At 47.6% G+C, this 23075-nt stretch overlaps 1 protein-coding gene across 6 annotated transcripts in view; it reads right to left on the bottom strand.

Annotated features, from left to right (window-relative positions):
• The window catches only part of sog (chordin short gastrulation), a 362751-nt gene that overhangs the window by 17754 nt on the left and 321922 nt on the right, over positions 1-23075 (bottom strand). For all 6 annotated transcript variants that reach the window (XM_077652791.1, XM_077652790.1, XM_077652794.1 and 3 more), the window contains 5 exons: positions 5923-6057; positions 5517-5611; positions 5303-5447; positions 4294-4379; positions 3156-3275 (listed from right to left, as the gene is read on the bottom strand). In XM_077652791.1, the coding sequence (XP_077508917.1) occupies positions 3156-3275; positions 4294-4379; positions 5303-5447; positions 5517-5611; positions 5923-6057 (581 nt within the window). The remainder of the gene's footprint in view (positions 1-3155; positions 3276-4293; positions 4380-5302; positions 5448-5516; positions 5612-5922; positions 6058-23075) is intronic.

Raw genomic sequence — 23075 nt, 5'->3', positions numbered from 1 at the left:
GATCGCACACTGAATGCGGGAGGCGAGAGCTCATTAGCATCACTGTCGCGGGAAGTCTGGAAGCTACACTGTTAACAGTTGCCAATTACGTCGCTAATACAGGGATCCTTTCAGAACGACGCCCACGAGCCATGCGCAGCGGCAGCACAGCCCGCTGATAATGCGCTGATAACGAAGGCTTTTGGGGAAGGAAGGTGACAGGAGCACGAATCTTTACCTGAAACAACCTCCGGACAGATATCGGCGAGCGCAGTGTGCAAAGGGCCGGCTCCGGAATGTTCCGATTCTTTTTTCAGACCATTTTACTTTTTTATATAATATAAGAAAGACGACAAAAGTGCAGCGCTAATCAGCGTAGGCGTGCGCAGAGCGGGCGGGGTTGGGGGCAAATTTTGTGTCTAATCATTGTTTCCTGCATAGTACGCAATTGCTATAATAAATGACATCAAAAAAACCTCACGTTTATTTCTTTTACTTCTTGGTGCCGCCGCTCTCGTGTATGTTTCAAACCAGCCCGAAATGGCAGGACGCAGTAGAGAAGACTCAAGACGAGCGCTCCCAAAGGCATCACCTCGCTTGCAATGCAGGAGTTTCTGAACAGCAGACGCGGACAGCCATGAGTAGAATGAACGACGCCAGTTTATTAAGCTCAAATATTGGGCACAGAGAAGAACCTTCTCCACAACTTGTTACGCCACCGCGCCGAGGGTAATTTCGTTTTGGAAATTCTAAAAACTGATATGGATATTACTTACGGTGGGCTACGCCCCTCGGTAAATATACTAACGTTAATATTTAAAAACTCAACTACTCAATATTAGTTAACCAGCTTAGTTATAGCGCGCTTTAGCTGTATTCTGATGCACTACGCTGCTGACAATGCTGTTCCTAAAAATGTGCTCTTGTAAGTAAATACGCCCATTTTAGAAATTGCACAACGCCGTGGACGAAACACCCGGTGTTCTCCTGCCAGTTTTTCTTTGTTCTCTCGTGGCGGCGAAGTACGGAAGGTAGCTGGTCGCGGTTAACTTGGCGGAAGCCACCGGCACTGCGCTGTCGCCGTCCTTCTGCTCCGTTCCCTTTTCCAGCGGACATCGTTGGCGAGCAGAGCAGTTCGCTGGTACTGTTAAGCGAGAGGGATCGTTGCAACCGCCCTCTGCCCTTGCTGATGCGCTTAAAAAATGGCAGGTTTTTTGTCATCGTTTGCGGAAGCGGGGCGATCTCAAGCTAAGCTGCGCAAGGCCGGAGCCAGTCACCGTTGTTGCCTTGCTGGCAGGCCTTCCTCCTCTGCTATGTTTGTGTGCCCTGCTCTATGCGGTGGTGACAAAAACAAAAGAAATTCTTTCGCCACAAGGCACCCCCAAGATGACGATCCTGCCTATAGGTGGTTTCATTGGAGTAATGTTAAGAAGCCCATATTCTACCACTAGCGCAACCACACAGGAATGAAAAAGAAGAAAATCACGGACGCAAAGAAAGACGAAGAACAAGCGCTTGTCCTTCGTCTTTCATTGCGTCCGTGTGCTTTTTTTTTGCGCTTTTCGTCTTACAATGCATTACCAACTACCCCGCACCCACACCTTACTAAGAAAATCAGTTTCACCGAGACACGGACAGCGACTGCATGCACCTTCCTCTCCGCTTAAAATATATTGCTCGGATGCTTGCTCCACGAAGCAGCACAGAAAGTGACTAGGGCACACCTCGGGGCAAAAGCTGCAGAATTCAAGGCTCTCACTGTTTTGTTTTGTTTTTTTACGACTGGCGAACGTGCTCGCACAATGGGCAACACTACGGGAAGGCATGGGCGGTAGGAGGTAGAGCCCTCGCATGGCTCAGAAAATACAGTTGTTCAGGGCGCCTTTCATTTCAGCAACAAATACGATAAAAATAGCTATCGGACAGAGGCAACGATCACATACGGTGCTCTTGTGGAAAGCACGGCCAGCATGCTTCAGTGAAATCTTGTTGTGGCGAAACAGACATGATGCAAGTACCAGTATGTTCAGTCTGCTTTTCCACATAAGGATTCCTTGAATCAATATGCGCTCTTATTAACTTATCGAAAGGTTCACATATGAAGCCTTGCCTTTTGCTCCTTTGTGAAACAGTATCATGCTTGTCAAGCCCCTATCTGGTTCGGCGCTTAACAGAGAGCGAAGGATTCATCCGACGTGACTGAGCTCGAAAACTCCGTAGAGCATCTTCACTGGACTTTCACGCAAGTGCAGAAAACTATTGAAGTCGCTTTTACCCTTTTCTTTTAGGTTGTACGGTTCTCTCATGCATTGAGTTTCGCTTCGGATTTGTAAAGACATTTTAGAGGATTAACTTTGGCTTCATGATTTAGTTTCGTACTGAAAAGTACTGGGCGCAAGACAATGCACGACAATAAAAACTTGATCATTGAATAGCGTCCCAGATCGGTACACAAGCTGGCGTAAAAAACGTACAGAAAGGCTGGCGTAAAACTCGAGGCGACGGGACTCACGGTGAATGTCTTTTCCAGATGCAGCGAAAAAACTGGGCGGCGAAAATGCCGACAAGCGTGCTCGGCGCCCGTCGGCTGTGTGGACGGACTGGCTTTCCACACAGTGCGCCTACCTCGCCGCCTATAAGCACGAGCGTTGTAGAATCACAACATTTAGGGAACAACTTGCTCGCGTGCAAGGTAACTTGACCCGCAGCGTCAACAGAAAATAAAACGATGAACGTGTTGTGTGCCGGTGGCAGTCTGTTGAGAGAACTGTTAAAAAGTAGCTGTAACAATAAGCTGTGGCATCACATGCCACACTTTGATGAGCCTGCGCCTGTTTCGTGGTCTCTGTTTAGCGGGAGATAGGCCGTGATTAAAAAAAAAAAGAACAAGATCAGAATTGTGCTCTCCAGGAATCTTGGCTAATATAAAAATTCACAATATTTTATGCATGAGTTATGAGAACAGCATCTGCACGGTTGGTATGAAATTCTTAGAAAACAGTAGCGAAATTTAGAATGACCGCATCCGTGTTTCAAACCATCAGTACATCTTATGCTCCAATGCTTAATTCCAGCACGCTCGCTCCATGCACTCAAGGTGAGTCATTCGGGGTGTTCAGCGCGATGCTGGTGCTCAAACGCGTCCCAGGGGCACGAAGACGAGCCCCTCCACTCACCCAGTGGTAGGCGAATGGCGGGTTGTAGGAGGCCGCCATGGTGCGCACCTCGTTGTCGGCCGGGCTGTCCGTCTCCAGGACGACCACCATGGGCGCACTGTCCAGGCCCGACGCGTACGCCTGCGCATGGGGCAGGGTCGCGTTTCAATACTTTCATAGATCAGCAGGCGAGAGAAATGAAAGAGCCCGTTCAGATACGATTTGTTTTCTTGCAACACAAGATTGACTCTGTTTCAGTCGTACTTAGCTTCGTCCACATGCAACGAGTCTCTTCAGAAATATTCACATTTATATCTCTCCAACGAGGTATCTATCAATATCTTCGACTCCTCAATAGAAAACTGGCGTAACGTTTTTGAAGTCACACGGATGTGCCACCAGCACTGAAAACCAGCACACATTACATTTTATGCAATGTTTTCCTGGTCACCGCGTGCCCAGCTTGCTCTCTTGCAGTAAACAAGCAACTCAAAACTGAACGCTGCTTGTGAAATGCGGTTGCGGTATGCGGTCGTGACTTCTGTGCGGACATCGAGTGCGTGGCCATGGGTGTCCCTTCAAGCTGCATTTAGAAGCCCTTTGCGCAATGCCGCCTACTGTACTTGCTGTAACTGCGAGAAATATAAGTAAGCACTTCGTACCACAGTCGTCGCCACACTTGCCAAAAGAAACAGAAGTACAAGGAACGCGCGTAGCTTATATTCAGTAGCTTCTTAGTCACAGAGATATTAATGACGGTCATTTTGCTTTTTTATTTTTTAACAGAGAAATGATCGATGAAATACAACTTCAACAGGGTCACTACAACTCGGCTCTCCAGCCACAAGGAAACTTATCCGGCATCGGCCTACGCCGACCAGAAAATGGAAACACCGTGAGCTTTGCTACTAAACGGACAATAAAAGAACAGTGGAATAGGCAGGTATGATAATTAGCATAGGTACACAAAACATACGCTTCATTTTCATTTTTAGTACTCACATTAGGGCGTCAACAGACCAAGTGAACACGAAAGGGTTTGGCAATCAGAAAGTGCATGCATCTGTGCAAAGACGTGTAAGTAAAAAAGACGGGTCTGTCCAGTTTTGTCGATATGGTCACACCGCTAATTCAATGACACAAAGCTGGTATATTTTACCTGGTAAGATATTGATCCATCCTGGTTTACGTTCAACACAGCAAAGCCAGAGTTGGACGTTTCCGCTGTCAGCACAGCCTGAAAAACTGGAGAACGAATGAAAAGCTACAAACCGCCATCTTTCAGGTCCAGCCCGTTGCACAAGGAATTGTGAGAACATCAGCGTTCGAGCTAAATCCGGACTCGAAAGTTCAACAAACCAACGGATCACGGGAGAGAGCATAAAGAAGCAAGAAAGTTTGTAACGCCATTACTTGTAAGTCTATCATATATTACCACCCGGAAGTTCGTAAGGTGCGGGTATGTCAACCGCTTCGCATCCCCGGCTAGAAGGCGCTTAATATCGCTACATCCGGCCATCGTAAATGAAGAAATGGTCACGAAAGAACAACCTGTTCGTTGAAAATCACGACAATTCATCCTCTCACTTAGGGTGTACTTTAAAGCCCCCAGGTTGCCCAACAGTGAACTCCTTCCAAGTGACCTCATTCCTCGTTGCGGAAAAGAATGGTTGCGAAGATCAGATCTGGTTGCTTGAGGCTCTGTAGAAATATTTCCACGATAACGGTGTGTCATGATAACTGTGGTTTAGCGTCGTAAAGCTGCACATGCTCTGTGAGAGACAGCATAGCAAATGTCTCCAGATCTGCGCCACCTGAGGGTCTCTAACGCGCACTGGCATCGCATTACACACGGGCGTCTGGCCAACCTCGCGTGTTTCCCTGTAAGCAGAGGAAAAAGGGACATTTCGCTTGCGAAGGCTGGTCCGGGCGGACACCAGAGAATGCCTGAGAAAAGGCACAGAAGAGAAAGCGGTTGCACTGTAAGGGCTACGCTGCCACTGTTCGTTTTCTTCATTTTTGCGACCCCACGCTTCAGAAAAGATACGCGGCAGACACCGATGCATAAATGTTCGATGACAGTGAACACAGGGGACCTAGGTATAAGTATTCCACTTTTTTTTCGTTTACAGGTTATGGTTCGAATTTTAATGAAATCGGGACCCCACTGTTGCATGTCGGCCGGACGACGACGGGCCCCTCGATGTGTCGCTGTCCGTCGGGCGACGTGAGGCGCATGCGCAGCTTGCCGGCCACGAGCAGCCGCTGCTGCTCCGCAGACAGACTCAGCTTCACGCTGGCCACGTTCAGCGACTGCAACCAGAGGAGAAGGAGAAGAAGAGGACTCCACCTCCTCCGCCCACCACCGTTGCGTATACCCACCACGTGGATCTTTGGCAGCACCACTTCCGAGCCGGCAATCGGAGCGGATGCGTCAGCCGCCAGGAGGCTCAGCTTGACCACCACGTCTCTTGCGTCTGCGGGACGAAACACTGCTGCAGGTGCGGGTGGAAGGTGATCGCTTCAATCGCAGTTAAATGCCTCTTTATTCCCTACAGCTGGGCATCTTAGATATCATTCCGAACGCGGCACCGCTTGCAGCAGTGTAACAGGGTGAAAGCCACACGCAGCAGTAAGGAGCTGCAGCAGTTACCACGATTCGAGCAATGCTACGTGCCGGCTCGGGCCCGCTACGAAATGCGGCCCCGGGCTGAGTTGAACCACTCTGTTCACTGAGGCTGCCGTGTTGTAGCGTCGGGCAGAATTGCGTGAAGACAGACACACCCACCTGTGGGCGAGAATATTCCGTTGAACATGACCGTGACGTGTATGTCAGTCCTGGACGGCGAAATGGCGGCGACACCTCCTCCTCCAAGCGTCTCTCTCACCCCGGACTCGGGAACCATGAGCGAGCTGAACACCTCTGCAACAGTCGGCAAGGAAAAATTAACAACAGGGAGGAAAGCAAACGCATCAACCGAGTACACAGACGGACAACCCCGAATTTATTTGACAGCATACCCCGCAGCGCCGAAGCATTACAACGCGAGAGTGGATAAAGTGGATAAAAAGTGGATAGTGCAAGCTGCGGCCACCCTATCCCCGCAGACTACTTAACCTCCTCCCCCCGCCTAACTTTCTGCCGCCAAATGCTGAGCTTCCCTTCCCTTGGAACCCAGCCCGTTACCCTTAAGGATCATCGATTATGTTGCCTTCCCTTTACGTGCCCTGCTCAATTAAGCCCATTTCTTCCTTTTTATTTCTCAAGGATGGCATTACAGCGCGCTTGCTCCCTGACCCATTCTGCTCTCTTCCTGGCTCTTAATGCTACACTCATCATTTCTGTTTTAGTACTTCGCTGCGCTCTCCTTAACTTAAGTTGAACCCTTTTCTTTAGCCTCCACAGTGAGTACCGGTAGTATACAGCTGTTATATAGTTTTTCTCTTGAGGAATATTGGTAAACTGCCACTCATGATCTGACAGAACCGGCTAAATGCACTCCACCTCATTCTTATTCTTCTATTTGTTTCCATCTCGTGATCTAGATCTGCGGTCACTACGTGCCCTAAGTTGACATATCCCCTGACCACTTCCAGAGCCTCGCTACGAATTGTAAATGGCTGTTCCCTTGCGAGGCTGTTGAAGATACTTTGGTTTTCTGCATGCTAATTTTTAGACCCACCGTTTTGCTATGCCCGTCTAACTCATTGATCATGTTTTGCAGTTCGCCTCCTGAGTTACTTAACAAGACAATGTCATCAGTGAATCGCAGATTACTTAGGTGTTCTCCATTAACTCTCATTCCTAACTGTTCCCAATAGAAGACTCTGAATACCATTTGTAAAGAGGCGATGAATAGCATTGGCGAGATAGCGTCTCCTTGCCTGACACCCTTCCTTATTGGAATTTTATTGCTGACTTTAGGGAGGACTATGGTAGCTGTGCAGCCATTATATATATATATATATATATATATATATATATATATATATATATATATATATATATATATATATATATATATATATATATATATATATATATATATATATATATATATTCTGTTACTTTAACATAAGGCCTTTCTACACCCTGACCCTGATTCCGCAATGCCTGGATGACGGCTAAGATTTCGAATGAGTCAAATCCTCTCTCGTAATCTCTGAGGGTTATATGTAAGGGTTGGTTATGATAAAATCTTAAGCAGGCAAACAGAAAAAGCTGAAGACATGGTGACTATAAAACGAAGAATTCGCGAGTTTGAAACGTTATACATGCCATAACATTAGCACAGTGCAAGAACAGCTCTATTAATTAGAAATTATGGATCATTGCAGCAAGCATACACCCTCTTTACCCTTTTATTGTTCCTCTCAGAAAGTGTAAAAAAATAAAAGAAAGAGAGAGAGAGGAAGCGCGGACAAGCAACGCTTTGCCAGGCTTAACGGCAACTCAAGATAAATGAAAAGGAGCTACTAAATGCTCCAAAGAAAACTAAACAATTTAAGGAAAAAATCACAGCAGCAAAAACAAAAAAAAGACACAAAAGAAGAGGAAGCAAAAAGCGCACCATCGTGAAAGTCACAGTGAAAGGCAAACAGACAAAGCACGAAGCGCAGGCAACGATGAAAAAAAAATGAGAAAAGCCCAAGCCACAGTATATTCATGGTCTCAGTAACAATAACAAAAAGTGCACAGTGCAGGCCACGACGAAAAAACAAAGAAAACCAAAGTCAAAGTATATACTCATGGTCTCAGTAACAATCAGAGCCAAAGTACAGAGTGCAGGCCACGACGAAAATCAGGTAAGTAAAAACATAATTAATAAAAACAAGACAAAACCAAAGTCACAACACAATCAGGGTTAATAAGGGTAGCTGTTTGGGCGACTTAATTTGTCATGACGGTGGTGCCCTCCTCGTTTTGTCCTCTCTGATTGAGCGCTACTTTTCCTCAAAGATAATTGAATGTAATTTATACGACATCAATTTTTTCGTACTTCTACTGCTGTGATCCCTCCGACCTGAGAAGTAATGCAGATCTCTTGATGTGTTTTAGATTTGTCTATTCGAGTTGAGTAAATCGCGTGCATTAGTTTTAGCCGGTTTGCCTCCTGCCATCTGTCGAGAGGTTTGATTCCGAAACTTGCCTTTATTTGTGTGACACCAGCTTCTAAGAAATATTCTTTTGTTATAAACCTCCCCGCACGGTTCTGTATATCCTCAGTTTTATCGACGAGGCATCTTTTATGGGGTACCACAAGCTGGACGTGTATTCTAAGTGCGGTGCTACTATTGGGCGGCACAACACCATTTTCAGCATTTAAGGAGCGCTACGACGATCGAATGACGAGGAAAAGCATTTTAGCAGATTTTTTGTGCTGTTGTTAATACGCTGATTGAAAGAAACAACTTCTGAAAAAGAAAAAGGCGCATACGGAAGAAGCGCAGAATGAAAGTTCTGCAGGCACAACGCTGGAGGTCATTTTGCGGAACGCTCGATCCCCGGAAGCCTTTGTCACGCGCTTGGAATGTCGTTCGTGGCCTTCGCACGCCCCCTCAACAGCGTCACCCGTTCAAGTCCGTCGCGCTCCACCAAAGGCGCCGCGATATTACACCCTCTCGGGGTTCAAAGATGCATCTCCATGGAGAAACTTGACGCTGCGCTTGCTTGTCGCAGAAGGTGATCATCGTCAGGGCCCGATGGTGCGATGTACCCCGCACTTGCCAACCTTGGCAAAGAGGCCCGACGGCTTCCTTAGGCTGCTTATAACAAGTCATGGAGTGAAGGCACAGTTACTAATGAATGGTCGTCTGGGTCCACTTCTAAAACCTTGGAGATCAACACTCGACTTTACATCACACCGTCCGACTGCACTTGCGCGCTGCGTCAGCAAAGTGATTGAAAGAATGTTGCTAACATGCGTGGAATGGTGTCTGGTGCGATACGAAATATATCCAAAATTTATGCCCGGGTTTCGATTTCGATGCGGACGCTGCTCCTGTATTGATAATGTTGTTGAGCCCGTAACGCCTGTCCAGCGCCAATGAAGTTTGAAAAGCTTGACCGGTGCGTTGTTTTCAGATATCAAGGGCGCTTGCGACAGCGTAACAGATCAGGCCATTTTGGACGACTTGGAAGCTGCTGAGATCGAAGGCCGCATGTACAGCTGGGTACGCAGTTATTTATTGGGCAGGTCGCTCTTTGTCCAGACTGAGGTCAGACCAACATCTTTACATCGAACTTCGCGCGGAGTCCCACAGGGTGGGGTGCTGAAACCAACTCTCTTGAACCTAGCTCCCGTCGGCCTTGTCGACATGTTGCCACAATCTGCTCAGATGTCCATCTATGCAGACGATAGCAGTTTTTGGGCTTCAAGTTTGACTCATCCCTACGTTCGTGTGAGACTTCAGAAGGCGGCATCTATACTGACGTGTTACCTTCGTCTGCAGGGCGTCAATATTTCGACCGAGAATTGTTGACCTTTGGCGTTTACACGCAAAACAATGTCGCGTTACGCCATTTGAATCAATGGCAAAGCTGTCCCCTATGAGAGAAGCCATCACTTAATTGATGTAGTCATTGACAGGAATCTCTCTTGGAGCCCTCATCTACACAACATGAGAGATAAACTGATAGGGATTGTCCATGTCCTCTCCTTCCTCAGGGGGAAGTCCTGTTTCGTATCAGTGAACTCGATGCTACAACTGTACCGTTCACTAATCCTAGGCTACCTACGGTACAGCTTTCCAATACTTAGAAGCATTAGAAAGACAAGCGTCCGGACTCTACAAAGTGTGCAAGCGCAAGACCGCCGTATCTGTCTTGAACTGCCTAAATGTGCTTCTACAGAAGCGATTGCTGTCGTCGCCCGGGAACATCCAATTACTGCATATATTGCTGTTGACACCTTGAGGGACCATATTCGGCACCTCCCCACATGGGTTCCCTGTCATCATCGCGCCTTTCTTCTGGTAATTATGCCACGTCCTGCATTCGTTACAGCCATTGATGCTCACCGCGCCTGTCTTCCATCGCAATTCAGCCCTCCGTCAATACCATGCTCACCCTTATGGAGCCTACACAAAACTTCTGGTGCACCTTTCTATTCATGGAATTACGAAGAAGGCAGGTAAATTATTACAACGGCGAGTTGAGCTAGTTGGCACATACTGACTTTGAATAGCAGCGCGGAGACAAGGGACAGAGGAAGCAGACAGGACCGGCCCGGAGCCCTCCACTACGGTACCTCTCTCTTCCTTTCTTCTTTCACTCCCTCCTTTATCCTTCTCTTACGGCGCGGTTCAGGTGTCCAACGATATATGAGACAGATACTGCGCCATTTCCTTTCCCCCAAAACCAATTATAATTATAAGCGAAAGCTTCAATACGCTACCTTGTAACCATTTCGCGATGCTTGCGGTTTTGACCTTCAATTGAGCCAGAGGTAAAACCCCTTACGGCGCTGTTTGGCTGTCCACCGATGTATGTGATACAGTTACTACGCCATTTCCTTTCTTCAAAACCGGTTCGGGTGTCTACCAATAAATGTGAAGAACTGAGGATTGGGCGAGTTGGTGGGGATCCATCGTATCAAAAACCAGCGCTACCAGTCTCGTCCACTGTGTTTTTTAGCGCTGGTTTTTAATACGATGAATAAATGTGAGACAGTTACTGCGCCATTTCTTTTCTTCAGAACCAATTTTAAAAACTAATCCAATTTGCTTCGAAACAAAAGAAAACTGCTGATGGCCTAGCTATGTTATGCCAGGACATACGTAGCGAAAGTGCGGAGACTTCTGCATCGGAAATGTGGATTCACTAGATGCGCCTTTATTCATGGTTAAAGCTTGAGCCGTCGTGGCGGACCGGTAGCGTCTCCGCCTCAAACGCGAAAGACCCTGGTTCGATTCCGAGCCTCGGCACATGTTTTATTTTTTATTTAGTGAGTGTGCGGGGGGTTTCAGTGGCTGCCATATATGCCGCCACCGAATACGTTGGTTAGCGGTTAAGCGCAGGCTCTCTTAAGCCGCGTTACTACTCCAGCGTAACGCGCGCGCGCGCGCTGCACGGCGACGTCACGTCGGCCCTCTATACTCCAACTGCGGTTGACCGCCGACGCGTTCGGAAGCTTCGGCGCACTCTGACCGCACTGGCGGAGACTTGGAGCACGTCTCTATTTCGCGCCAAGTGCTTCAGCCGCCGCCGGCCCCCGGCCAGACCGGTTCGGCTCCGCGGCGAGGCGCGCGTTGTGACATCATGTGCCTCCTAGTAGCACCGCCACGGCGAAATCGCAAGTTCGAGGCCAGTAAAGCTTTCGCTTTAAAAGCGCATAACTGGCCTCCCGGGACGGTGGACACCTCAGTCGCGCTTTAAGCTACGTGGCGGTAGTGACAGATGTGCGCTGCATGCGTTGGCATTCACAAAGTTGTAGAACACGGCACTTAAGCTATAGACCGCTGGCGTTGTTTCTGTTCATTGGCGTTAGCGTTGACAGCGCTCTAGACTCCGATGATTTTGAGGAAAAGAACGCGCATAACTGGCTCCCTGGGGCAGTAGACACCTGATTCGCGCTTTGAGGTACGTGGGTCACCAACCTCTCGCGATCGGCCATTAATCTAACCGCCACCTGGCAGGGTGGGCGCGTTGCCTATCCAGTGTGCGGCACGCACTCAACGTTAGGAGCGAACTTTAAGGCGCCTGCAGACAGGTACTGTACTCTGTCCTGCAATCATCAAACATTATGATCCTAACACGGATGGGCGATACCCGCATTGTGGGGAGAGCTGTGATATCTTCCACATGGTGAGGGAATGTACTCAAAATCCCTACCTCCCACCTTCCCCTACCCCTTCCCGAGAGGCTTGGTAGACTGCCCTCCTCAATTGCTCTTCGCTTGAGTCCCAAAGGGCTCTGGTAAAACGGGCACGAGACGGGGTCTCGTCGTTCGGAGTCCCGGACTAGGGACGCCGACCATGTAGCCCTTGTCACCTTCATCCCGAAGGCCGGGAAACCGATCGACACGGACAACCTCTGCCCCATCTCTCTCACCTCGTGTGGGGGCAAATTGATAGAGACGATGGTGCGGGATCGGCTGTCCGAATACCTCGAAAAGCACAACACCTTCGCGGACACCATGTTCGTATTTCGACCACACAGATCCGCACAAGATGTCCTGCTCCAACTCGACCGCAAAATCTTGAACCCCATCACACACCCCCAAAACAACAAAATTGTCCTCGCGCTCGACCTGGAAGGAGCGTTCGACAACGTAACTAACGAGGTCGTACTCACACACCTGAGTCAAACTCACTGCGGCACCAATACCCTCAATTACGTGAAACAATTTCTTACCGAAAGACTGTCCTGCATCCGAATACAGGACCAAGAGCTTGGACCTTTCCTGCTCGGCACGAGGGGGACTCCACAAGGCGCGGTGTGATCCCCTCTGCTATTCAACATAGCCATGATGCGCCTACCTGCCCTGCTGGATGCGGTCGAGGGGGTTCAGCACGCGCTCTACGCCGACGACATCACCCTTTGGGCTACGCAAGGACGCCTAGGGGACATGGATACCAGCCTGAAAAAGGCCGCCAGCATAGTGAACCGCTATGCCCGAAACTGTGGTCTGAAATGCTCCCCGCAGAAATCGGAATTCGTGCATCTGCACCCCTTGCGCACATGCTCGACAAAAATCAATCTCTCCTTGCAAAGCGGTCCCATTCACGAATCCAAGGAAATCAATTCCTCGGACTCCTTATACACAACCAGCGACGCTGCGACACAACATTCGCCAAGCTCCGGCATGCAGATGGAGGACCAGGTGGGCCGCATGGCCCACCGGGTTTCCAGCAAGCGCGGTGGGTTACGATGCAAATACGCCTTGTGGCTGGCGAACGCAGTCCTGACCAGTCGAATCGTGTATTCGAGTCCCTACCTCCACTTGCGGAAACAGGAAGAGGATGCCCTCGAGTTCATCGTCCACAAAATCATGAAACGAGCGCTGGACCTCCCGGTCTCTACCTCTACCAGCCGCCTCATGGCAGTGGGAGTGGTGAACACTTTCAGGCAGCTTCGGGAGGCCCACCTCAACGACCAATACACCAGTCTCACAAAGACAGGGTCGGGTCGCCGTATTCTAGCCCGTATTCACATCCAGCACATCCACTTCACAGAGGAGATATGCCGCCTTCCCGTACACTGGAGACGCGCCCTCCATGTGCGGCCTCTACCCACCAATATGCCCAAAGATGACCATAATAGCAGGCGCCTGGCGCGGGCGGAACCTTCGACCGCCATTTTGGGAGCAAACCAGGAGTCCTCTACGGGGACGTCTCCAGCCCGGACGCCAGGGGGTGGTACACGGCCATGGTCGTCCACGAGGGCAAAACAGTAGATGCCTTTACCTTCAAGGCCCAGTCAGTAATTCACGCATTAGAGGTTGCCATTGCCCTGGCAGCCTCCGACTCCTCCTCCGAATACATACTCACCGACTCGCGAAGGGCTTGTCGAAACGTCGAGCAAGGATGGGCTACTCCCCTGGCTTATCGCATCAACCAAAACTGAAGCCGATCTCTCGTTTGGGCTCCAGGTCACCAAGGCCTCCACGGAAACGAAGCAGCCGACGACGACGCCCGCGCGCTCTCTCTCCGGCCATTCCCCACGGGACCCGACGCTGACCAGGACTCCGATTTCAATCCGGTTTACACTTTTAAAGAAATATGCGATTATTACAAATCCACGCACCAAACTCTAGGAAGGCCAACGAGCGGGCACTCCTGCGCCTGCTCACTAATACGATGCTGTGCCCGGCAACTATAAAGCATTTCAATACTCAATTCGACGGGCGATGCTCGCGCTATGTGGAGGTGTCTGACACCTACCACATGGTGGGGCCTGCCATCAGAACCCATCCCTATCCCCTATCCCGAGCCCCACTCGAGAGGACTGGGAGGCGACCCTGTCCGGCTGCTGCACCCTCGATGCCCAAAGGGCCTTAACGCAGCGCGCCCGGGCTGCGGCAACCACCAATGGGGTGCCTGACCAGCCATCCCACCTAGGGTTTGTAAGGGCGTGACCCTTCAGGTCACGACCCACAACACCTATCTCTATTAATAATAAATGTTTCCACCACCACCACCTTGTAGCAGGGCCAGTGTGTGGCTCCCAAACTCTATTCCACTAAATTAAAGTTTTCACCACCACCACCACCACCACTCAACGTTAGAGGCCAAGCCGCGTGTACTTACCTGATAGACCACAGCTTTCGCTCTCTAACTAGGTTCAACAGTAGTTGAACCGCAGCTATTATTTTTTTGTTTCTAATAAACCGCCGTTGTTAGTCAGCGCCGGTCCCGTCTGCTTCCTCTGTCCCTTGTCTCTACGCAGTTATTCACATTTGGTACATCACTGGCTGCTCTCAAACAGATCGCGTTAAAACATCTGAGTTATCACCACAGTTACCGCATCCATATCTGCACTGATGGCTCAGTTAACCAGTTCCGCGCAGTCTGTGGTGACCCCGGGGAAGTCCATCTTGATGAAGGTGAAGATGATCCACCACACTTCCTCAACTGGTGCGGCATTAGCTGCCCTTTGGGCTGCAGTTGAGTTCATCAGCCAGGAATCTCCACATTATTGGTCACTTTTCACTGATTCAAAAGCAGCCCTTCGGGGCCTACAAGCTGCTCCACGTCGTGGGTCGCATAAACAATTGGTTGCATTAATTTGCGAGGTGTACCGCTGCGCAATATCGAAAGGTCATGATGTTATTTTTCAATGGCTGCCGGGACACTGCGGTGTCAAAGTGAACCACCTCGCGGACGAGGCTGCACACAATGACGGACTTCAAGTCTGTATTCCCACATCAAAAGTTGACGCAACGTGTGAGCTACACAGGTTGGCAATGGAGTTCACACTTTCTGCGTAGAACACTGGCCAGTTTTTCGATTGTCGCCTCAGGGCATTGGATCCTGAAGTGCGCCTTCTTCCCTACCATATACCGCGTCGTGAAGCAACATTGCTTTGCCGTGTTTGGCACGGCGTTGCATTTACGAAGGAACACACGTTCTGGATTTGGATGGGCGACAGCCCTGCTTGTGAAAGACGTGGAGAGACTATTGCAGATCTCCTGTGTGAGCGATCTGCTTTGACGACCGCCTCGACCCTCGCCCTTTAACAGACAAGATCTTGGGACCGTGGCCCTAGCGATTCACGGTCCTGAAGGCCTACAAGGCACTGTTTTGCTTCATGAGTGCGATTGGCTTGAGGGACAAAGTCTCACTGTGCCCCTCGCCCCTTCTCTTTCCCTTCTCAATCCCATCATTCCTCTCCCCCAGTGCACCGCAGCCAACCACAACACCCTTCTGGTTAACATCTTTACCTTCCCTCTTCCTCCTTATCTCTCTCTGATTACCAACTGCGCACCTCGTGTTCAGTATGCGCTTCCTTTTTCTGAATGTGACGCGGTAGCTTTCATCTGCGTTTAAGCCTAGTTGCCATGTTTTACACCGTAAGGTCATACAATCAAAATCTTAAGCAGAATTGACATCTGAGCTAGTTGGTTTTTCATTTTCAAAAATTATATAAAGCGCACTTAGGACAACAGACAAGGGAGACCAAACAACACAAGCGCTTACTCGCAACTGCGCGTTTCTCGAATAAACGCGCAGTTGCGAGTAAGCGCTTGTGTTGTTTGGTCTCCCTTGTCTGTTGTCCTAAGTGCGCTTTATATAATTTTTGAAAATGAAAATCTTGTTGAAGCGTTTGCATGCCACCGTCTTACTGACTGGCCTGTATATTACGCAGTATGAGCTGAAAATGAAAGAATTAAGAATAATAACGGCAATAATACTGAGCCTTTTGGAGCACCCGAAGTACCTTTAACCAATCCAGATTGTTTGCCCCTATGGACGACATGTAGCCATCTGTTATTGAGGGAACCTTCGATTGATTTTAAAATTCTTGAAAACTCAACCCCAGAAGCTCCGGCGCTATTTGGAGGAGCCAAAAGATCACACCAGGATATTATAAATTGCTGGAGTAGTCGTCCAGGGCGAACACAAAATAGCCAATCCATTCAACAAATACGTCCAATCTGTTTTCACACGAACTAATGCGGTAAGCATGCCTGAGGCAACTTCTGATTCCTTGATGCCCGAGATAACAATAGCTGAGAAAGGCGTGCTAAACCTGCTTTCGCAGGTTGACAATAAAAAAATCATCCGGCCCATATAGTATCCCAAATGTATTTTTGAACTGCCACGCTCCCTACTGACTGGCTTCGCGCAAAAATAATACCTATTTGTACTGGACTGGACGGCGAGTCCTCATACCGCTACGAGCGTAGTGGCGAAGCGGTTAAGCGATGCTCCCCTGCACTGGCAGGTGGCTGTTCCTGTGACAGCCACCCGCAGGGATTGCGCGACCCAAATTGCCCGTCCTGAGCAACTTCTCACGCAGCTTGCGCGGAGCCCCTACGAACTTACCCGAGCACGATATAGTGCCTAGCGCACGAACAAGATTCACACAGAAGGTAGGCAGACAGGACACACGCTATTCCTACCTGCCTTCTGTATGCGCCAGCCACTGTGTCGGATTCTAGCAACCAACTCGCCCAATTAGTAGAGTGCATCTTGAAACCGCGCAAAAAAAAAAAAACAAGGGACGAGGAAGAAACCAACAGGACAGAGCGCGCTCTGTCCTGCTTGGCCAACAGCATTCCCCTCTCATGTGGGGCTTCATACGTTGGCCAAAGTGGCCGCTGTATTCATGACCGGCTACGGAAGCATGCCAGAATCATAGAAAATAATGATACTAGTGCTAATATCGTGCGGCACCTTGCTTCATGCACGTGTAGGGCAAGATTGGAGGAGACCACGATTCTTGGCAAGAGCGGTGATGATAAAGCTAGGCTCGTTTTAGAGGCTTATTATATCAGAAAGCTGTCCGAACGTTGTGTCAGTGACACGTCTGTACATGTATGTTCATCTGAATGTGCTTTTATAGATTCGTTTTTTGATTAACTTGTGCGCTTGACTGATGTGCGGTCTTTGTGCCTTCTCTACGCGCATGCTCGACATTGTTTTTATACATCCCCTGTACTACATCATGAAGAAACAGATGGTAGTAGCGCTCGTGAACGTGTTTTTGTGTCCCCTACTCCGTCCCTAGTCCGTTTTTTGCGCTTCCTAGTAAACAATACTGCAGAGTAACCGAGTTAGCGAGTAACTCAGGTAGGCTCAGGTAAGTGTCCACCGTAAGTGGACACTTTCTGCCCACGCCACGCATGAGGCAAGTAATGCTTACGCATTTATTAAAAAAATGGAAACCGCAATCAGCGCTGTTACGTACTACGACGTCCATTCAGGGTCCAGTTAGTGAACCACCTCGAGGCCTTTGACGCTATCGTGTTGAAACTGCGCTACGGGACGGGACGGAGGAAGGCAGTGCGAGGGCGTGCACTGCTCGTTCATCTTCTCCATCTTGTTGTTTTCTAGAAACTCTTGTTGAGCACTCTGACAGGGCAAATGCATGCCCCGTCTATCTGTCCATTTGCGTTCACTCTGCCCCACCATTTAACCCGCGGGCCTTCTTATCCTCTGCCGCCGGCCCCTTCTGCGTTTCCCAACTACTGGAATGCGTATACGCTAAATCACAAGAGAGGGACTGCGGGGATGAGTGAGTAACACCTCTGGTTTTTGAGCGAGGCCAAGTGGCAGGAAAAAGATGTGTGCGAGGATGAGCATTACCACCAAAACGGAGAAATGCGAAGAAGCATTCTGGAGAGCAAAGTCAGGACGTTGTAAGAGAAGGCGAGATTCCCGTAAAGAGGGAAGAGCATACGAAAGCGATAACGAACGATTGGGTGGATGGCGAAATCATTTCATAAAACGAAACGGGTCGGCAAAGTGAAGGCAGCTGTGTTTGCAAGCCTCACAAAAACCACATAACTTCGAGCTTAGGAAAAGGAAAAATATGCAGAGCTCAGACAAAATAAGGAGCAGTCTGGAAAGAAGAGCGAAATGCTGTCGTTACGAAAATAAAAGTCAGACAGTTTGTGCGAGCCTGAAACGCATGAGAAATGGTTCAACCGTTTACACGAAATGGATGAATCGGCCTGCATTTTCGGCGACCACTGCGCGAAACAAAGGGGAAGCTCCGCTTTATGGAAGCATCGAAAAAAGAGGAGAGGCAGAGACGCACAAAAAGGTGGAAGGAATCGCTTTGGGAAACGAACGAGCTTGTTCGCGCGCCAGAAGCCGGAGCTTCACAAACAGCCCACGAGCAGAGCGCCGCCTCTTCCCTGAAATATTGGCCAATTGCGAGAGCTCCGGGCGGCCGCGAGCGAGCCCAGCTAACGCGAATTCGTATTGCAAGCAGCCAGGTCATGTGTTTCCCACACGCAGCGAGCTTCTCCCCTTGGCACAACGCTGCTGGAAGGTGGGGAGAGAAGCTTCGGAAGTACGATACGGCAACTGCGCTGCGTACGGGCCGTTTGCGTCCCATCCTCACGCTGTGGAAGTTTTGCAAAGTGCTCACACGTTCGATGGCCACATTTTTTTTTTCTTCAGGAACCCTAGAGCTTTCCTTTACAAGGCGCAGCACCGATACACGCACAACCTGTGGGACATTGACAAAATGTTATCTTTAAGTTATAAATAGCTGTTTCAAAATACATGGATTGAGAGTAACCAAAGAAATACACAACATTAAAGTATGAGACCTATTTTTTAACCCTTACAGATAGACCCAGGATGAAAAGTTGCAGTTTAGCACCTTGAGCGTCTATGGGGCCTTTCAAACAAAATATACTCTTCGGGGAGAGAGAAATGAAACAAAACGAACTTAAATTCTCTAAGAAAAAGAGAATAAATGCCACTTTCATATTTTGTTTCATTTTCATTGTGTATGTGGTATTCAGAAGTGCAATGCTTGTTTGCCATAATTAGTTCGAGCGCGCAAGGGCCCATTTATCGGAGCCTCGCGTAACACTTTCCAGCTTAAGCGCTAATAAGTTCGAGAAAAGCACTGAGGAAATCAGAGACTATGGGCTGAAAAACTTAGAACAGTATAGGAGACAATCAACAGGTATAATTTTATATTCAAGAAAAAACTGTCGTGTGTGCTCATCGTAACTAGCTCCAGCAACAAGCCGACTTCCTCTCTTTTGCATGCCTAATAATTTGTAAGCATTACCATTCGATGTTGTTGACCATGACAGATGGCAGTAGTTCAAGAGCGATTGCACGACTGCATTGTAAAGAAACAGTTTTAGACGAGAGGAAAATTGGTACCGACATCTTGCCAGAAAACCGACTGACATTGATAGTTTTTGCACTTTACTCCTATGGTTTACACAATCACTCCATATCATGCATGCGTCAACAACGACGCCAAGGGACTTAAATGTTTCAACAGTTTCAATCTCACCATTGTTGAGTAGGAGTAGATTGCTAGTAACAACTGAAAAATTAACTGGCCGAAAGAAAACCGCTTTAGATTTCTTAGTGTTACTTGTTAAGCCGTTTGATTCAGGCCATTCGTTCGGTGATGCAAGAAAAGTATTACCTCTGATAGTCTTCCGGAGACGGGCTATTGAGGAAAACATTGATTACTGACCTTTATTTACGAGAATTTCTGGTGGGTTGCCTGGGCTAAATGTTGTAGTCAAACAGCTTGACAAGGCCCAAACAACTCTTACAGGTCAGCACAAATGAGACGTCAAAAAAATTAAACATGAAAATGTGTTGCTTTAAAAGACGCATCGTCAGAGTATAAGATGTATTTTATGCCATCTGCTCTATAGATTATATCATAAATATAGCCATTAAAAAGGAAGGGTCCAAGAAGGCTGCCCTGAAGGACGCCACAGTGAGCCAGTTGGAAGCTGGATATGTGTCCGTCAACAACAGTTGCCAGCTGACGTTCTGCTAGATATGTGCGAAATAAGTTAAGGGAGGCACCGTGAGCACCATATTCTAATTTATTAACAGATTTCTAATTTCCAGAGAAATATACAGTGATCGAGAAAACCAAATGCTTTAGTAAAGTCGACAGAAATTCCGAGAGCTAGGTTCTTTTCTTTCAATATTTTTTATGTTTTTTTAAATTGTTTATGGGGTTTTAACGTCCCAAAGCGACTCAGGCTATGAGGGACGCCGTAGTGAAGGGCTCCGGAAATTTCGACCACCTGGGGTTCTTTAACGTGCACTGACATCGCACAGCACACGGGCCTCTAGAATTTCGCCTCCATCGAAATTCGACCGCCGCGGCCGGGATATATTTTTTAGTATTATTTTTTTCTACTGTAATAAGACTGATTCAGCAGATGTACTTTTACAAAATCCGAATTGAAGATCCGTTATTGTGGCATGGTTATTAAAAACTTTAAGTGCATTTGAAAATTACTGTTTTTAAACTTTCGAAAACATAGGAAGGTCGGAAATCGGCGACAGTTAGACAGGTTGTTATTTTCCCTTCTTTTTAAAACAACAGAAACATTAGCACAACTCATTCATTTCGGAAAAGTGGCTAATGAGAGCGAAGTGTTAAATATATGCGCTAAGCATGAGGCCATTATATCTGCCACAAATTAAAGGAGTTTAATTTGAAGACCATCCTAATCCACGCTAAGGGATGAATTAAGATTGAATAGAATAGAAAAAAACTTGTTCAGGGTCTGTTGCATGAAATGCAAGTGACTCTCGGATTCTGTATGTTAAGAAATTGGTTGCTGCAGCAGAACTTCCACGAGGTTTAAACCTTGTGATAAGGGAGCAAATTACTCATAGGTGTTGAATTCTTCAGAAAGACAGGCACCCGATATAAGTTTTCCATTTATACTACCCTATCCTAATTTGTTGCTTCTATTTTTCTTCAGGAAAATGTTTGAATTTTTCCTGGAAATCTTGCGATTACTTTTATTATTGTTTTCAAGCAAGTGAGCTTGATAAGGAGCATTGGCAGATTTCTTAACTATTTGGTTAGGTTTATCGATATGTTTTTTACACAGCAAGGTCGTCAGGGTTGCGTTTCGTCATGTTCACGTATATGGGCATGGCTTTCGAATTTCCGTACTGGTATTCCTTGCTTTCCCTTCATAAAGGCGTTATTAATAAAGACATTATCGGATTCATCGCGAGCACAGACATTGAAATCTGGCTCCCAGTCTACTGCAGAAATTTTTTAAACGTTTGGTTTGGTTTCTGGTGGTTTAACGTCCCAAAGCGACTCAGACATGAGAGACGCCGTAGTGAAAGGCTCCGGAAATTTCGACCACCCGGGGTTCTTTTACGTGCACTGACATCGCACAGCACACGGGCCTCTAGAATCTCGCGTCCATCGAAATTCGACCGCAAATTCTAAAGGTGCAAGGTTTTTTGTTAGTGATACACTGAAAGGTGAACACTACATGATCACATTTTGCCACCTGCGATAAATTGGACAGTGATACAAAAACAGCGCAATGATCACTATAGTGGCCCCAATAATATCCGTAATCAATTTTTTAAACGATATGCTAAATGGGTGTCCAAATACGTGCTTCTAATATACAAGAAGTCACTGGCTAATTCCAACGTACCTACGGAATGGAAAGTTGCGAAATAAATTGCCATTCATAAATCTGGAGACACTAACAACCCCGCATATTACTGGCCAATTTCCCTTACCTCCATGTAAAATTCTGGAACATATCATACTCAAGCACATCATAATCTACATAGAAGAGAAAATATTCCTTAACAAAAAACGGCAGGAACATCGAAAAAGATTATCTCAAAGTTGGTGGAAACCATCCATGACTTAGAATCTGTGATCGATAAGCGTAGGCAGACTGGCATGTTGTTTCTTGACCTCTCAAAAGCCTTCGACCATGTGTCCCATCCCAAGCTGCTCTTCAAAGATCGAAACATTCTCGGTACTAAGCTAATCACTAGCTGGATAATAGCTTATCTTTCAGACAGCTGACAGTTTATTCAGTCCAATGGCTACACTTCAGAAAAGATAGAAGCAACATCAGGAGTTCCGCAAGGCACAGTACTAGCACCCATATTGTTTTTAGTCTACATAAACGATATAACTAATGACACAGATGTCAAAGTCCGCATGTTTGCCGATGACTGTATTATTTATAAACAAATTTGCAGCCGAGAACATCAACTTCAGTTAAATAATGTGGTTGCCAAAATAGGAACTTGGAGCGACAGGGCAGAAAACTGAGCTAGTTGGTATACGTTCATGATGATAAATCCAGGCGCTCACAAACGACACAGAGGGGACACAGCGCTTACTCGCAACTACAAACATTTTTGTAACGCGGGAGATAGTTGAAGCCTATCATATCGCGGAAACGGGGCATACAGGTGTTTCGTTCCATTTTCTGTCCGTCCGTGTTTCGTGTGCGCTGCAAACACCTACAGCATGAAAAACCAACTAGCCCAAGAAAAGACGATTCTGCCCTCAGTTGGCTTGTCTGATGGGGAGATAAGTTTTTTGAAAGAGCGACTGAAAACCGCGTGTTAAGTTTTTCCCTGCTCATCGGTCGGCTTGTGGCGTGCGATTGCTCTGGGTTTGTTTTGGTGTTTGTGTGTGTATATATATATATAAGCGCCTGAATAAAAATTCTTCTAGTTGCGAGTAAGCGTTGTGTCCCCTCTGTGTCGTTGTTTGTGAGCGCCGGGATTTATCATCATGACCTTGGAGCGAAGATTGGCAGATGATATTGAATTGAGAAAACTCAGTTGCGATGACAATGCCAAGGAAAAAAAAACTAACACTGAAGATACATTACAAATATAGAGGCACGATATTAAAGGTTGTTCCCGAGTACAAATACCTCGGAACAATTATCTCTTCAGGCCCAGGTGGGACAAACAGGTATAACATATAACAAAGAAGTGATTTGCCGCTCTCTGCTCGCTAAGACGTTCCTTCAGTTC

The sequence above is a fragment of the Amblyomma americanum genome, chromosome 2, assembly GCF_052857255.1.
Source record: "Amblyomma americanum isolate KBUSLIRL-KWMA chromosome 2, ASM5285725v1, whole genome shotgun sequence".
Lineage (NCBI taxonomy): Eukaryota > Metazoa > Arthropoda > Arachnida > Ixodida > Ixodidae > Amblyomma > Amblyomma americanum.
The sequence above is the reverse complement of the archived record's forward strand: the minus strand, read 5'-3'. Positions and strand labels throughout refer to the sequence as shown.